Source organism: Symsagittifera roscoffensis, chromosome 7, assembly GCF_963678635.1.
Source record: "Symsagittifera roscoffensis chromosome 7, txSymRosc1.1, whole genome shotgun sequence".
In the NCBI taxonomy this organism is placed as follows: Eukaryota; Metazoa; Xenacoelomorpha; order Acoela; family Convolutidae; genus Symsagittifera; species Symsagittifera roscoffensis.
Genome location: NC_087068.1, coordinates 46,932,653 through 46,949,306, shown reverse-complemented (window position 1 = coordinate 46,949,306; position 16,654 = coordinate 46,932,653). Strand labels below are relative to the sequence as shown.

At 35.2% G+C, this 16,654-nt stretch overlaps 2 protein-coding genes across 2 annotated transcripts in view; both read left to right on the top strand.

Annotated features, from left to right (window-relative positions):
- LOC134851795 (ribonuclease Z, mitochondrial-like) overlaps positions 1-16,654 on the top strand; it is a 99,035-nt gene that overhangs the window by 27,040 nt on the left and 55,341 nt on the right. The gene's annotated exons all lie outside the window — the stretch shown is intronic.
- LOC134851582 (testicular acid phosphatase homolog) lies at positions 1,152-15,369 on the top strand. Its single transcript, XM_063867724.1, has 9 exons — positions 1,152-1,282; positions 1,436-1,615; positions 9,154-9,306; positions 9,805-9,999; positions 12,166-12,295; positions 12,579-12,664; positions 12,785-12,894; positions 13,336-13,529; positions 14,681-15,369. Exons 1-9 carry the CDS (start codon positions 1,196-1,198, stop codon positions 14,833-14,835), a joined length of 1,290 nt encoding a protein of 429 aa, XP_063723794.1. The 5' UTR covers positions 1,152-1,195; the 3' UTR covers positions 14,836-15,369.

The following is a 16,654-nucleotide window of genomic DNA, read 5'->3' as shown; positions in this document are numbered from 1 at the left end:
GGATGTCCGACGAGAGCAATTTTCGTTCCATGTGAGCTTGTTGGACACAATCAGTCCTAGGTCACGCTGTGAGTTTACTGAGGAAAGATTTTTGTTCAGGAGACTAGCTTTTAAATCACCTTTGATGCCGAGGAGCGTTGATTTTTTGATGTTGGGTTGCATTTTGTTTTCATGTAGCCATTTCTCTGTTTTTCAGAGTTGCAGTGTCAAGGGAAGTTTGATTTAGTAGAATGGCCTTAAAGTCATCTGCGTACCCAAAACTGTCTGTGTCATTCATGGTTTCAGGTAGATCGTTTATGAAAAGTAAGAACAGCAGCGGTCCCAGAATTGAACCTTGCGGAACTCCACTGGTGACTTCTTTTAGGGTGGAGCTACAGTCTTCAATCTTAACGCATTGCTTTCTGTTGTTGAGGTATGAATATATGAGTGACAGCAATTTCCCGCCAATTCCAAAAATTTTGATCTTCGTAAGCAGAATATCATGAGGTACAGTGTCGAATGCCTTGGTACAGTATGAAGCGTACGAGCTTTTTGAGTCCATGAGAAGGTCTTCTGATAGCGTTGTTCCTGAATATATACAGGATTTTGAACGAAATTACTACCGTATCAAACGTCATGGTATGGAGCTCCCAGATAGCGTTCTGGCATGTAAATTGCTCCATGGAGCGTGTCTTGAGCTGCCCGAAGGTCGGATGGTCTTGGCTAGTGCCAACAAGTTGGAATATTCGCAGATGAAAGCAAAGCGGCTCTGAGACGTATATTTGGTGTACATTGGAGTGCAAATTCTGACGTTTCTAGAGTTACAAAAGATGAACCCGCTTTTGCTGCGACTGCAGATGATAACGAGGAAAATGGAGCTGCATTTGCAACGAAACGAAAACAGTATCAGAAACATGCTTATAACAAGGCGAAAAAACCCAGGTTTGGAGCCAAAACTGAAAAAAAAACCGTAGACAAGTCGGGAAGAGTGACAGACAACCTGTGGTATTTGTGGCTCTCGCAACCACTGGGTTCGCAAATGCCCCGACAGAACAAAATGGAGAAGCGGATAATTTCATTTCAAGATTATCACAAATGGGCTTAGTATACTACACCCATTAACTTATAGACCCCTCATATCAAAAGACATATGTTAACTGTGTTTCAGGTTAAATGAGACTATCCCACAATAAGTTAAGATCAGTAACGCGTGACGATGAATGAATTTGCCTCTGTTGTTTTGTTTGTATCCCTAGCACAGTTTTTCGAAGAGGTCACGAGTGAGCTGGTCTACCTGCAAGCAGTGAGTAGAAATACCTTAAATGAATCAAGAAATGCCCTCTATTGCTTATTTCATTCGGTAAATTGCAATCAATCGTTTCTTTAATTGTTAGTTTTTTTTTACTATTCGTAGTTTCTATCCTGCTCTTTGTCTCCCAACCTTTGCATGTTCTAGGTATGCAGACATGGAGATCGTGCGCCTATTGAGTTCCACCCAAACTATCAACATATTGAAAAGTGGAATATGGGAAGAGGCAGACTGACTGAAAAGGGCATGGACCAATGCTACTTGAACGGAAGGATGTACAGAAATCATTACCAGAAATTGTTCAGTGAACCATATAACCCCAACGAGGTACTGAATAAATAGCTGCACAGGTTGACGAAATCAAAAATAGATACGTAGCGTGCACATTGCATCTCAGATATGCTCCGATCGCTCGCTCACGGAATCAGTCATATTTTGTATCATAAGAAACCCCTTGTATGTGATGACCCAATTTGAAGTAAATGTCTCAAATCAGCATTTAATTGTTTTCGACGGTTTTCCTGTAAAGAACCCAGTGATTTCCTTCGAGAGTGCTTTTCACTTTAAAAAATAAATTTTTTGATTGCCAAGTTAAAATAGTTTCAAATGTGCAAGTGTATGTTATATATTAATGAAATAGATTACAATACTAACAAGGTATAATTTTAAAATCTATAACATAGATCAACAAATAGAGTGACTGTTTTTCTTGAATGAACTTGAAATTTTTCCACGATAATTTACCATAGGTTGCCACTGATGGATCTCCTTAAATAAATAAAGAGTAGTTCTCAATTTTGATCTTCGCTCGTCTGTTTGTTAGTATATGCCACAAGTTGAGTTTTCATCTTTAATCGTATTCCATATCATTACTCATCTTTCAGAAAACGATTGTTCTTTGTATTGTCCGTTTATCTTTCTACGATGTATAATTTTTCGTTCTCGTATTTGTGTCGATTTGGAAGTTGTCCTACTGAATTTTTGAATAAGCAGGTAACAGTTGATCGTTTTTCCAAAAATGGCATATTAGTTTCCATTCAAGGAACTTGCACATAGGCATAATTTTATTTCTTAAAAATCAGTCGATGAGTCAAACTTAGCAAGATCACAGCACATTTTTATGGCACAACTCTCTTGTTTTTCAAATAATAATGATAAATTTGCTAATTTTCCGCTCAGAAGAATGGTCGGATAATGTAGATGACTTGTAACTAGTGCGTTTTTGATTAATAGGCGAGTTTTGATTAGGAGGGGTTTTTTGATTGATGGCCTTGTTTTGATTCTTCAGGCCATATTTCTAAAACTACAAATTTTTGGTATTCGAAATTGTTTTTTTTTCTATGATGTTTTGGTCTAGTGTACTGGAAAGTTTTTTTTCGTGGTTTCGAAAATTTTTAAATTTTGCTATGTGTAGTAAAATCACTTTATAATGTTCAATCTTTTATATATTTAAATGCGGGATTCTTTATCTTGCCATGCTTCAGCTTTTTCAACGTAATATTTTTGCTTGTTTAACAAAAGAATTTTTTCACGTTTAAGCTATATCGTTTTTTGCAATGGTTAAGAGCTTTTTTCTTTTTTCCTGTTTGAATTCAGTGTTTATATCACCAATTTTTAAATTAGCAACCCAATAATGGGATGCTGTCAAGATTTCCCCGGGTGTTGCGATTTTGACCTCCTTTTATGTATGAAAAAAAAAATCCTTTTATGTTACGAGATACGGCTATTTTCGAGATTTTTCTAAAACTTCCTGAAAACTTAATCGTTCTCAACGAAATTCTCAACCCTGTAGTTGGGGGCTGTCAGGGTACTGGATTACTAATCTTGCCTTCAAATTTCACTTCTCAAATCTTTGTAATTTTCGAGATGTGACCTTTTTTATGATTTAAAAATAAAAAAAACTTAATTTTAAACTCATTTTTCAAATTTTGAATTTCTAACACTGTTTTTGGGGGCTGTCAGATTAGTGTCAGGGGTTCCGAATCTTGCCTCCAAACAGGGATGCTCAATTATTTGTTGTTTTTGAGATATTACGTTTTTTGTTTTTGTCTCTAAAAACTTTCAGAAAACTTAAATTGAATGTTTTTCTTTCAAAATTTAAAATTTCTAACCCTTTAGTGGGTGCTGTCAAAGTACTCTCAGGGGTTTTCAAAAAACTTAGAATAAAAAAGTTCGATAACTCTGATGATCTCAATCATGTTGTTGGAATCTGTGACGGTTTTATCAGGAGTTGCGAATCTTCCCTCTGAATACGACTGCTCTAGTCCGTGTACTTTTCGAGATTTGACGTTTATTGTGATTGTTTCCAAAATATTTCAGATTTTCGAATATATTCTTTTCAAAGTTTGAAGTTCTATCGCTTTAGTTGAGGGCTGTCGAAGTGCTCTCAGAAATGGCGAATCTTGCCTCCAAATATGGCTGCTCAAATTTTTTGAATTTTTCGAGATGGTTTTTTATGGTTTTTGAAGTTTTATTTTTAGAAAACTTTAATTGGAAAAATTCTCAATTGGAAATTCCTAGCCCTTTAGTTGGGTTTTGTGACAGTACTCTCATGAGTTGCAAATGCTCTTTTTTAAGCTTCCGAAATTTGACTTCTCTTCGTTCCTTTTAATTTTTTTAAAGTTTTTTGATACTAAATTTAATCACAAAAATTCTTCATTCGGATTTTTTACCAGCGTTGAGTGGAAGATGAACTTGTAAATCATAATACTTAAAGGCCACTGCGGTCCTTTCACATTCCAGCACAAGCACATAAGGACGGTTGCAATGGAATAAACGCGCATCTGGTTTTCCTTTTCTATGAATATCTGAAAAACATTATCTTCCCCAAAAGCTTGAAAAAGTTTTAAAAGCAAGTGCAATAGTAATAATGGTTTCTTTCATCAGCAACCGACAAAAGAAAAGAATTCTCTAAAACATTGAATCAATTTTAATTTCATTGCACCTAGGTGCTGCTCTGGATACCGTTTTGGGAACTCCGTTTTTTTAATCTGTCAAGTACTGAACTCGTCATCGGCATACTGTACTACTTTCTTAAATTCGGTAATTGCTTAACTGGTTGATATACAGATTAAACCCAGAGGTCACGAAGCGGTATCCTGAGGAGCACCCTGGTGCAATGAAATCAAATTTGGTTCAATATTGTTGACAATTGTTTTCTTTAGTCGGTTGCTGATGAAAGAAATCATGATTACTATTGCACTTTCAGAAAAGTTCAAAACTTTGACTTTTTGTTGTAGAAACTTGCGATCCATAGAGTCTTTTGCTTTAAAAAAGTCTTATAATGACCAAGCAACAAACTTATTCCTATCAATTGATTCTCCGAGGTTAAGAAACGCATATGTGTTGCTTAGCTGGTTTTGCCATGAAAGATGTTACTTTATTTAATTTTATAAATATTTTTCTTTGCGGTAATGCACCTGTAATTGAGGTTGGCTTATAATTCTCTGCTTCTTTCGGATTGTTTTTTTTGCATAATGCTGTACAAATGCCTTTTAAGCTTTTGGGGAAAGATATTGTCTTTCAGATATTCATTGAAAAGGAAATTCAGATGCGCGTTTTTTTTTCATTGCAACTGTCCTTATGTGCTTGTGCTGGAATTTCAAAGGACCTCAATGGCTTTTAAGTCTTATGATTTATGAAATTTCTTTTTGTGATTTAATTTAATATCATCTTTGAAGAAAGAGGGGTGGTTGTATTTTATCATAAAATTAGCCTTAAGTTGAAAAATTGTTGTTCAGCAGATTTGCTGTTTGAAAATTGCTTGTAACTATTTCTCTGAAAGATTTTTTTGAAGAGAAACGTAATTCGCTGGTTTTTTTGAGTTTCTATGATCATTGTTAACATAGTTTTTTTTTCACGCTCAGTTTTTCTTGAGCTGACAAGCTGTAATATGAAATATTCATCATGGTGTTTCACTCTAAATTTATTATTACGAATAAAGATTGATTTCTGTGGATCATCTTAGCGGATCTATTTTGAGGATTTTTACGGGTAAACGTTGATTGAAGTGTTTTATATCGTAGATTTTTTATTTAATTGGCTTAGTTTTAGCAGCAAGTCTTAGTTCAGTTATAGAAATTGTGGCTGAGTGGTCTGTTTTGATGTATGGCCTGAGTACCATTGATATACTTGATTTATCTTTTAAACATGAATCAGAGAAAATATAGTCTATCCGTGTTATGGAATAGTTTGGTACTGTTTTGTTTGTAACGTCAAGATTGTAAGGAACAAGGATTATTTCAAAAGACTCTTTTGTCTGGACTAAGGTAATTCAGTTTTTAACCCAACCCCCATTAAGTCTAAATTGCGTTTCTAGGATTGCGCATTGTCAATTGATTTAGCAAGTTCATCAAAAAAATCAACTTTATGTTTTGGACGGGTTATAAAATATATTTAGAAGCGTTTTCATATATTTTTTTAGGAGCATAACCCCACCATCTTTTGATTTTTACTGGCTCCCATAGGTCTACCGCATCGAAAAGTAATGTGTGTGTAATACCAAGAGTCCATAGAATATGGTCGTCTGACTCATTGAATCAATTTTCCGAGACGCGGAAAATTTTGTTTTCGCCAATTGTTTTCACAAGTGGTTTCAGATCTGAACATTTACTTGCCAAACTTTTACAGTTGAAATGAAAGACAGATGTTTTTTCCTAGTGGACCAGTTTTTTGATGCTTTTTTAGTTTATTGATGGACACTGATATGGTTGAATATCACCTGATTCAAGAATTGAATTTTTCTTTGACCGAGAAAAGGCGCTGTTAAATTCAGTTGTTGTTGGTTTTAAATAAAATATAATAGAAATATGTAAGTAGAAAAGTAGTTAAAGAGTATTACTCTATAGTGCACTTGAGAGGCTCTAGAACATAAATAAAAGTGCGCTTGAGAGGCACTACGTAAATTTCATTGGAATAAATTGTGGAAATCCATGTTTTATTTGATCGTTTTCAAGTTTTATATGGTTGGTTATCAATTGTTCAGTTTCACATGAATGATAACAGTGATGCTAGTTAAGACTAAGAGAAGATTCATTTAAATTAAATACCAGACATATTAAAAGAAATTGTTTAATCAGTAGCGATAATGGCCCTGTACATGAGTTTATAGTGAAAGATATTATCCTCCCAAAGTTTTGATGAGAAGTACGGGGCCGTGAAGAAGGTTAGTTGCGATTAGTTGAGCTTTTTTGAGTGCGACTTTTTTTTATTGTGCAGGCTGTTTGAGTTTTGACATACAAGTGCACGGAGGTCATTGGGGAAAATGGGTACACATTGATCATTATTAAGATGAATGTTATCCCAATGTAGAAAGCTCCACTTTGTGAAACTTCGAATCATTTCATTGGTTTCAAGCACTTGAAAACCTTGTTTGCTACAGTATGTATCGTTCAAATACTCATTATTTATTCCAACCTTAGAATTTTCCTCCTCATTGTTTAAAATTGGAGATATCGGGCTTTCTACAATCATTTTAGGCGTAAACTATTTGGTAATTTTATCAATCAGCTTCTTGTTTGATTGCAAACTCGTTCAAGTTATCATATTTCGGGATGAAATTGGTGTCATCTTGGACCACAACACCTATAAGATCAGTTGATGGATATTCACTCAATACTTTTTTTTTCTTCAGTGCTACTGCTTCTATAAGATTGAATTCTTCAACGAGCTGTGATACTGGACCCTAAAATTAAGTCTTGGAAGATTTTGAAAGGTTCAAACTCACGTATTTTGGCGTTGGCAGTCTGGCTAGTTGTGTCTGTTGTAGATCTCCCTTTCAAACTTGATAGATCTCCCGTTTTTGTGATTACTTCAATGATTTCCCTGTAATCTTCTTTTTGGTCATAAAGATAATAATAAATTTTGTGAAGAACTTGTTTGCTTAGCTTATTGTGACTAAATTCTGACAAAATGATTAATTACTGGTAACTTCATTTTTTACGTATCAATTTTTTGTCTATAGAAAAATGAGAAGTGCTTACTAAATTGAAAAAAAAAACTGATATTGTCTACTTAATCATTCATTTTGCTGCTAACGGGAATCGGGTAAAGTGACCCGATTTTTAACTTGAATTTGCCGATCATTGAGAATCGGGTATTTTCTGGTTTATTAAATTGAAGAATCATATTAACGTCTACACAGGCGAATTTGTTTTTGCCCTTTCACCTGACTCAAAATCTATTACACTTATTTTGCTGTTAACGAGAATTAGGTAAACGGACTGGATTTTTTTACATTTTAATTAGCAGTTCAATGGGAATCTGGTAATTTCTTTTAACGAATGAAGAGTACTTTTAAATTGAAAAATGATGTCTACGAAGGAGAATTTGTTTTATTACTTTTTAAGTGGACTCAAATTTAAGTTTCAATTCAATGATTGCTTTTTCAACTTCTTCATTCCAAAAAATTATCGAGTTTTCATATTTGAATTGTTTGATTGTCACTCATTTTCGCTAATTATCGTGTTGTTGTGAGTTGAGAAAATTTTCATTGGTAAGCGGGCATTTTTTTGAGTTAGAATTTTTCCATCAATGTTAAGACATGAAAATATCAAAAGTGTCTATATTTGAGGTTTAGTTGGTTGTCACACTCTCACCCCATTTCAATTCTGTCACCATTATACACCATTTCCATTCCAAGAAGTTTCCAGTTTAATTGGTGGAGCAAACGTCCCCAAATCACGCTAACTCTTAGCCAATCAGGGCCCCAAATCACGCTAAATATGAGCAAATATAACAATTAGTACTATCAAAAAAACGCCGCGTGATCTTTTTCAAAATTTTTTGTAAAACGTAGATAACATACCTCATTTACATTATCTTATTTTATACTTTGATTGCCATCACTGAGGATTTAAATTGAACAATTTTGAAGCCTTCTGTTTGCATTAGGTTCCTGTTAGTTTCTTGGGACCCTTCTATCGCTTTTATACTGGAAATGGAGTAGAACTAAAAAAAACATGTCTTTTTCAATGAACTGTTTTGTTGCGCATGTTGAAATTATTTTTAGTTAGAAGTTTTTTGTTAGGCGTAGTGTCAATGATTAAGGTCATTATATTATTCAAGGCATCTGGATTTTCAATTTTTTTTGTCACGAAAAAGACATAAGTTTCTCACGCTCTTATTTATTTTCGCGGTCCTGCTTGATTTTTAGCTTAGTTCAAATTTGTTCCATCTGCTTAACAATCCCTCAATGTTAGCTACTGAAGAGTTGCCAAACCTATAAATAAAAGCAGTAATTTAGCACCACAGCGTGGTATTTAAAATTCAATTTTTGCTGCAATCTGATTGGTCGAAATTTCGCTCATTTAACCTGCTTAACAATCGCACCTGCTTTTACTAAAGCGACGAGTTTAAGTAGATCCAATTTATTTGCTGAAGGATGGACAAACTATGCTCTCCAATAAAAACATTGCAAATGACGCTAAAAACGTATTTGACTGAATTGGTGAAATCTTCTGCAGCGATTGTTCTCATGTTCGCTGTATTTGGTTGCCTCTTTTGATTTTGGAAAGCGGTTTTTGTTCCGACCACTTCACCAAGAGGGAGGGAACTATGGAGTAGGGTGGGTTTTTTACCGCCTGTTTATAGTACCTAAATAAAAGCTCGGAGGTCATGAGTGTTAAATTCCCCATACTACCAATAGTTGACCCTAAATTTGATGAGAGGTTTACCTCCGAATATAATTCTTCTACAGTTTTTTTGTAGTTAAACTTTTATGTCCTCGAGTTCTGCCTGCCTTCACAAAAAAATTGACAGTAAAATTTTTGTTTTCTTAAACTATTTCAAACCATTGCGGTTGAAACATTCTATGCTACTTGCACAGCAACCGGATTTCCTGGTTATTATTGATTTTTGAATTTTAGATGATAATTCAGAGTTCGCATATTGACCGAACCATAACAAGTGGGCAATCGTTTGCAGCTGGGTTCCTTGGATCGGGTTACTTGCCGGAAGTTTCCAATACCGGAAAATATGTGCCATATCCTGTTCATTCCATATCTGATGAAGTCGATTATGTAAGTTTATTTATGATAAGCATCAAACTGAGGTGTGGGTGCTATATTAGCATTGGTAGCGGTAACGTTTAAACTACGCATGCGTTAAATGAATTACTATTACTATAATGCATATAAAATATTGAATCAATATATAGTGGTTTATATGCATAAATTACTGATAATTTTTTGAGCAGTTTTAAATGTATAACTTAAAGTTATATGTCAAGTATTTGTTGATAGTTTTTTTTTAATCTTCACTTATTGAAGTGTGACAAAAAGCGATTTACGTGTGAACTTCAATTAAAAGTCAGACCTGCTATCTATGCTAATTTATCTTTCAAATCATTTAAATCTCAAATCATTGCGGATCATTTAGTTTTTTGGCACTATATTTTTCTATTAAATGCTTGCAAAATTGATTTCCGCCGTCAAAATTAGCCATTTGAACTTTGGCGTTAACTATCATGATGCAGTAAGTGCGCTAGGTCCTGTTTTGGTTTAATTTTGACTGTTTAGTATCTTGCTGGCGCAGGAAGAATCTGTGCACAGCTAATCTCAATCTTCGAAGATTACACAGCTTCGCAACACTACTCGTTGTTTGTCGCCGAAAACCAAGAGAAAATAGGTCATGTGTGTGAAAAGGCAGGTTACCCTTTGAAAGAGTGGAGTCTAACGTCTGTGTGTCGCCTGGCTGACACCTTTACGTGTGACGTGAGTGTAAAGAAGTCAAGTAATCTATTATATATTTAAATGCGGGCTTCACTATCTCGCCATGTTTAAGATTTTTCAACGTATGTTTAAGCTATATGGTATATTGCAATGGTTAAGATTTTTTTTCGATTTTCCAGTTTGATTTTAGTGGTTTTTGCACCTAGTTTAAAATAAGCAGCCCAATATTGGGATGCTGTCCGGATTCACCAAGGGGTTGCAAATTCGGCCTCCAATTTTGAATGGCCAAATTTTTTTTAGTTAATGAGATAAGACGATTTTGGTGATTTTTTCAAAAATTTTCAGAAAGCTTAAATTAATTTTTTTTTTCAAAATTCGAAATTTCCAACCCCGTAGTTAGGTGCTGTCAGGGTACTCCAAGGAGTTGGGAAAACTTGCCTCCAGATGTGACTGTTCAAATCTTTGTATTTTTCGAGATATGACGTTTTTTGTGATTTTTTTCAAAAAATATTCAGAAAACTTATATCAATTTTTTTTTCGCAAAAGCTGAAATTCCCAACCCTGTATTTGGGTTCTGCCAGAGTACTCTCAAGGATTCCGAATCTTGCCTCCAAATATGACTGCCCAATTCTTTGTTTTTCGAGATATGACGTTTTTTGTGATTTTTTCAAAAAATATTCACAAAACTTATATCAATTTTTTTCGTTAAGTTTGAAATTCCCAACCCTGTAGTTGGGTTGTGACAGTGTACTATTAAGGATTGCGAATCTTGCCTCCAATTATGACTCCTCAAATCCTTGTGCTTTTCGAGATGTGACGTTTTTTGTGATTTTTTCAAAATTTTCAGAAAACCTAAATTTATTATTTTTCAAAGTTTGAAATTCTCAACCCTGTGGTTGCGTTCTTTCGGGGTGTTGCAAATCTTGCCTCCAAATATGACTGTTCAATTCCTTGTAGTTTTCGAGATATGACGTTTTTTGTGATTTTTCATAATTTGAAATTCCTAACTTTGTAGTTGAGTGCTCAAATCTTTTTAGTTTCCGAGATAAGACGTTTTTTTTTCTATGATTTATTCAATTTTTGTCGAGAATCCTAAGTTAAAAAAAATCTCGAAATTTGAAATTCCCAACCGTATAGTAGGGTGCAATCAGGGGCTCTCAGTGGTTGCAAATCTGGCCTCCAAATTTCTCCAGTGGCCCATTAAGTTTTCAAGATGATGCTTCTATGGTTTTTCAAAATGGGAATTAAAAAAATTAAGTTTGAAATTACAATTCCTGTAATTGGGTGCAGTCAGAGTACACTAAAAGATTCGATTATCATAAATTAATCGTTATTCAATAATCATGAATGTTTTTTTTTGCTTCTAAAAATCAAGATTATGATCTGTCACATCCCATAATTCAAATTATGATTGTGCAACATGATTCATTACAACAACGCCTACTTGACCTACCTGTTTCGGCCTGAATCGCCAAAAACAGAAACAGAGCAAACAAATGGAAAAAAATGTTGACAGGGGAAACATTTACTACCCAAACTATCAATTGGTGCTTTCATTACCCTGCATTGCAACGGGGTGCTCTTTTCCCGAAAAGAACTTAATTCACTGAGCTCGCTCTTGAAAATGTTACACGTGTTGCAACTTGCCTTCTTACACAAGCCAGCTAGTAAGCGTAGTGTGACATTACGAAGTCGGCTTTTTTTCAACCCAAATAAGGCATTTTCAACCCAACTTTTTTCAAACTAGTGCTCATTTGGTCGCATTTTTTTGGCATAGCATTGGCAGTTAAATACCATCTATTGTATCTGTTACATTGGTTGCTATGGTTTGACAATTACCAAGCGACTATGGCGTAGATGTGACGACGTGATACACTCAATCTATAGGTCTGGGATTCAATTTAGGCACAAGTCGACCGTTTTATTGCTGACTTAAACCGTTTTTCCTAATTTCACTTTTCAAACCTTTTAGAGCAACTTTTTGCCTTTGCTACTTGCTGATGTTATTATATTTGCGAAGTAGCTGAGCGGTAATGTGTGTAATCTCGGTTCTGTTCTGTCTACAAAAGAAGCAGAATTGCAGAAGACAACGTGACAGAATTGATGGATGTGTGGCCTCAGACGAGGAGTCATTAAGTTGTATAAAAAAGCTCAATTTGCTTTTGTATATGAAGTTATGTAGAATTTCTTTTTATTTTTTCGATTTAGAAAGCACATGGTTTGAGTTTACCCGACTGGTTGGACGAGGATACGTGGCAAACTATCTTGAACATATCACAAAAGGCAAGAGAGCTGAGACTGACTTACCCAGGAGTCAAAACATACCAAGTGGGCGGAGGTAAGTGCTTCTATCAGTTTCCGTTAGAGAACAGGTTGAATCGGTAATACTTGTCATATATGTAGTATCGGAATGATTCTCAATTATATTGTGGTGTGACAATAATATTTTGAACTGTTTTGAAAACTAACTCAATAACTTAAGATTTTTAGCCGAACAGTTTCCGGCAGCAAATCGCCGGCCAGTGTTTTTTATTAACTTGCAAACTGTAGATGGATATGTTTTTTGTTCAAATTCTCGTAAGATCCTATGTTTGAATAAATTTCAGTTGTTGATTTTTCAGGAGGCTTCATTCATCTGCTACTTGAAAACTTGAGGGGATTTGTCAATGGAACACAAAATGAAACAGTTTTCAACCTCTATTACGCCGTGAGTTTTTTAATTTTGAATTGATCAGCGGCAATATTGCGACCTTAAAATCATTTCGTATCAAAGTTGCGCTGAAGCTGGAAAGTAAATGCAAATTTTATTATTCGTGTCTGTTTTTAGCACGACAATACCTTGCTGGGATTTCTGACCAATTTGAATTACGACGACTTGCGGTCGAATCCGGTTTATACAAGTTGCATCAACATAGAACTTCACTACACGAATGATCGGTAAGTTAATTCTTCTTGTGAGAGCCATCTGATATTCAGTTGACAGGTTTCAGTTTGTTATTTTGATGCAAGTTCAGTTTTCGCCAGATGGAAATAGAAAACTTGAATAAATGAAAAGGAAAAGGTTTTGTTTCTCTTATAGCCAGTGAAAGTTTTTGGGCATGGCCAAATGCAATGTGATTGCCGATCAGTATACCCTGGTGGATTGTTGATTTCCATAATATTTTGAACAACACCTGGAATTAAGATCAGTTATTGGCTAACGTTTTCCGCTTATTGCTCCATAGACCAGTAAAAAGAAGATTTACAACACACGGTGCAGTTTTTTAAATAATTTAGGTAGGGGCATAATGTGTGTGTGTGTGTGTGTGTGTGTGTGTGTGTGTGTGCGTGTGTGGGGGGGGGTGGACTAAATTGTTAAAGAGCCAGTTTTGGTTTCAGATTTTTAGTTGACGTTCTGTACAAGAACGAGAGTGAAAGTATGACCATGCATAGACTGGTGCCTTGGGGATGTCCTCAGAATGAGTCATGTCTGCTGGAGAATTTCTTCATATCCATGGAGGGTCTGGAGAACCCTGACCCAGCTGCCGCCTGTAGACCCACAGACATAGTGATCCAGTTGACATTCACTGCATGTTAGCTCAAATTGTTAATTCCCAGTCTTAGCCACTTCAACTTAAATATTTAAAGTGTATAGTAAATTGGTTTCGATTAACAGATTGGCACAGAATGTTCGAGAGAAAATTTTAATTCGAATAATTTTGGGATGTAATTTTCCACGCGATGCATTTTAATTTTTTTTGGTAGATGGTACTTTTTAGAAATTAGTTTTAGAAGGCTAGCAAAGTCTATTGGTACTGTTTTAGTGGTTTAGAATTCTCTGTTTTTTTTAAAGAAATCAAACAAAAAAGTCCAGATAATTAAAAAAAATCGTTTTTACACAGGCAAACGCTTGTCTAACAGTACTTGCAGTGTACTAATATTACTTTGTGCTCCATTTCATTGGTGATCGATTCGATTTAGTAGCATATGTCTTATCCGCTTTTCCAGTGCTGATTTAGGTTATCCGGACAAAACTTGAAGTTCAAAACGCGCATTTTTCTCAAATTAGGTTGACACTAGACAGAAATTCATCAAAGTTGCTAAGATTTTCAAGTCAAATCAAGTCAAGTTTTTTTATGACCATTAGGCAGTGCCTCTTGTGGTCAATTCAAATGTTTTTTCCTATCTCCGTTCGAATTCGTACATGTCAATTCCAATCGCTTTCCAATGTTTGTCCAGTTTCCACTTGAATTCGTCGATGGTCTTGCAACAGAATTAATATTGGTACATTTTTTTGCAAAATTCAGACCCAAAATTTTACCACAAAAACGGGTCATTCTGGCTTTTTTCTAGCGTCTAAAAATAAAACTTAAAACTTAAATCAAAGGGAGCCTCTTAGCCCAGCAAAATTATTTAGGAAATTACGAATGTGCAAATGGCGCCCAGATGTTACCCAGAGGTTAAAAAAAATTTTGATCCGTTTTTTTCCAATTGGGTCAGTTTCATGAAAAATTTGTCCCTCCTAAAAAGACTCTAGCTATAATTTCAAGGAGCTTAAACGTGATGTCTTTTCTTCAAATGTTGAAAAATGTTCAAAAATCAATCAGTTTGCTTGTCTTTGGCTTTCTTGAGATCATTGACATTTTTCCAACTTTCTGTTGGCTATGTTAACTTGTTTGTGAGATGTAGCTATGCTTCAGCGTTACTGAAACTGTTTTTACAACTGGACCTCAACTTGTTTCAGCTCATCTTGTGGTTCTATCAGTAAGCTCATGCATACTTCTCATCACTCTGCTCACTCTGGCCTACGCGTGTGGACTGAATAGAGCGACTAACAAACTAGCTCCGAAGAAAAGGGGAGTACACTACGCTCCTCTCAAGTTCATGAGCGACCTGTGAGTGTCTATCGGGCTCTTGGAATAAAACCAAGAATCGAAGTAACTGTCTATTCTTGTAGTAAACTGTATTGCTCTATTCAAGTATAAGTAGCAGCCAATTCCATGCGACTATTGGATATCTGTCGAAAGCATAAGCGATGCGCTATCCCGGACGAAGCAACAACAATAAAAGTATCTATGCATTTTGTTGCGAAAAATCATTCATTTTTGGTATATTCAGTGGTGTTAGTTGTGGACGAAAAATCTGTTATCCAACAAAGCGAAGAACGATGAAAGTTATACTACTGATGTAACACAAAACATGTATGTACAGGTGCTTTAAGTATATCCATCAAAACTATAGAAAAATGTGTGGTCTTGTTGATTAAGTTTTCCCTCCAGTATCAAATCAAAATTATCTCAATTTCTGTCGCAATCATTTTACATAGTCGTGATGATTTTCTTATGTTTCCAGAAAAAGGTTTAAAATTTGCTGAGGCTCATATTTACTTTTTCGCTATTTGACGTATGATTTTTTTAAAAGGAAGTTGAGTTATTTCTTTTGTTCACAGGAAAGTATCGAACTGCAAAAAATTCGCGAAAAACGTGATTGACTTCTAGTTTCGAAAGTGGACACTCAATAGGGACATACAATACATCAACGTTGTCGCTATTTATTTGTTATGACTCTGAGGAACCACCATCCTCACTGACAGAGTAGATGATCTGAAATGTTGTTTCTAAAAACATATCTACCCAACTTTCAGACGCTTCATCGTTTATAATTTCAGATTCAGAACAGTCGTCTAAATATCAAGCAAGGTTATAGATACTTTGTACATATTTACCGTCACCAAACTCAACAATATCGTACAAAACTTCTGTTCCCTAATTCTTGTCAGTATTCAATGAGTTTATTTCAGTAAGGTTGTTCTGAGGCGGCAATTCAGCAGCTTTATCTTACCTTCTTTCAGACTCATAATCTTACTGATTGAGGAATTCATCAAAATTATCCTTTTTTTTCAAAAATGTGAATATATTTTTTTAATTTTGGCGTTAGGACACTTGATGATACAGAGCTGGTTGAAATGATGGTTAAAATTGCAACCACAGAAACCAGCTTTTTTCCGGATGCTTTCTAGCAGGTATATGTCTTACGCGACACACGGTTATCTATTGGGGTTCGTGATCTTACATCTTCAGATGCTCTCAATTGTCGTTAATCTCTTCTTTTTTTGGCCGAATCGTCCAAACAGGTTTCAGGCAGACGAAAGTTTTTGTGTGTCTCAATTTTTAGTTCTTCATTTAATGTAATTTGCTACAGATGGCTTTTTCGTAATACTTGTGCTCACTAACAAGATAGCGAGGCAAGATTGGATGATTTTTATTGCATTAGAGACAGTTAATTGAATTTGTTAATCTTTAAAATTGTTGTTATTAATCTTCAAAATTGTTGTTGGCCTGTGTTCTCAGTTCTCAGAGTCTTGTCTACCCGTTTTTGTGGTTGCGGAGTTCGAGGAGGAAGCTGTTTCTGCTGAATGGGGTCCGAAGGTTGGATTCATCGTGTTTGACTTAGTTTGATTCCATACGTCAAGCTCTTTTGTAGAATATGTAATTCTATGATCTCATATAGCCGGAAAACGCAGATAGATACTTGAATTGATATCCGGATTATTAGTTATAAGTTACAGGCATGATGATATATACGTATCAATTAGGGGTTTTAAAAAAAGCGGTATTTGGCCCGAAGTGAGAAATCGAAACCAGGGACAGGACTTCGCCAATGTCCCTGGCCAGTTCATTTTGCTCGGCCGGAAGTTTTCCCCCATAATCTCTCAATT

Excerpts from the sequence above, each read along its gene's own strand:
- LOC134851582 (XM_063867724.1), top strand. The coding sequence starts at position 1,196 with ATGAATGAATTTGCCTCTGTTGTTTTGTTTGTATCCCTAGCACAGTTT. Across the intron at positions 1,616-9,153 it reads AACCATATAACCCCAACGAG|ATGATAATTCAGAGTTCGCA; the intron begins GTACTGAATAAA and ends TTTGAATTTTAG. Across the intron at positions 12,296-12,578 it reads AACATACCAAGTGGGCGGAG|GAGGCTTCATTCATCTGCTA; the intron begins GTAAGTGCTTCT and ends TTGATTTTTCAG.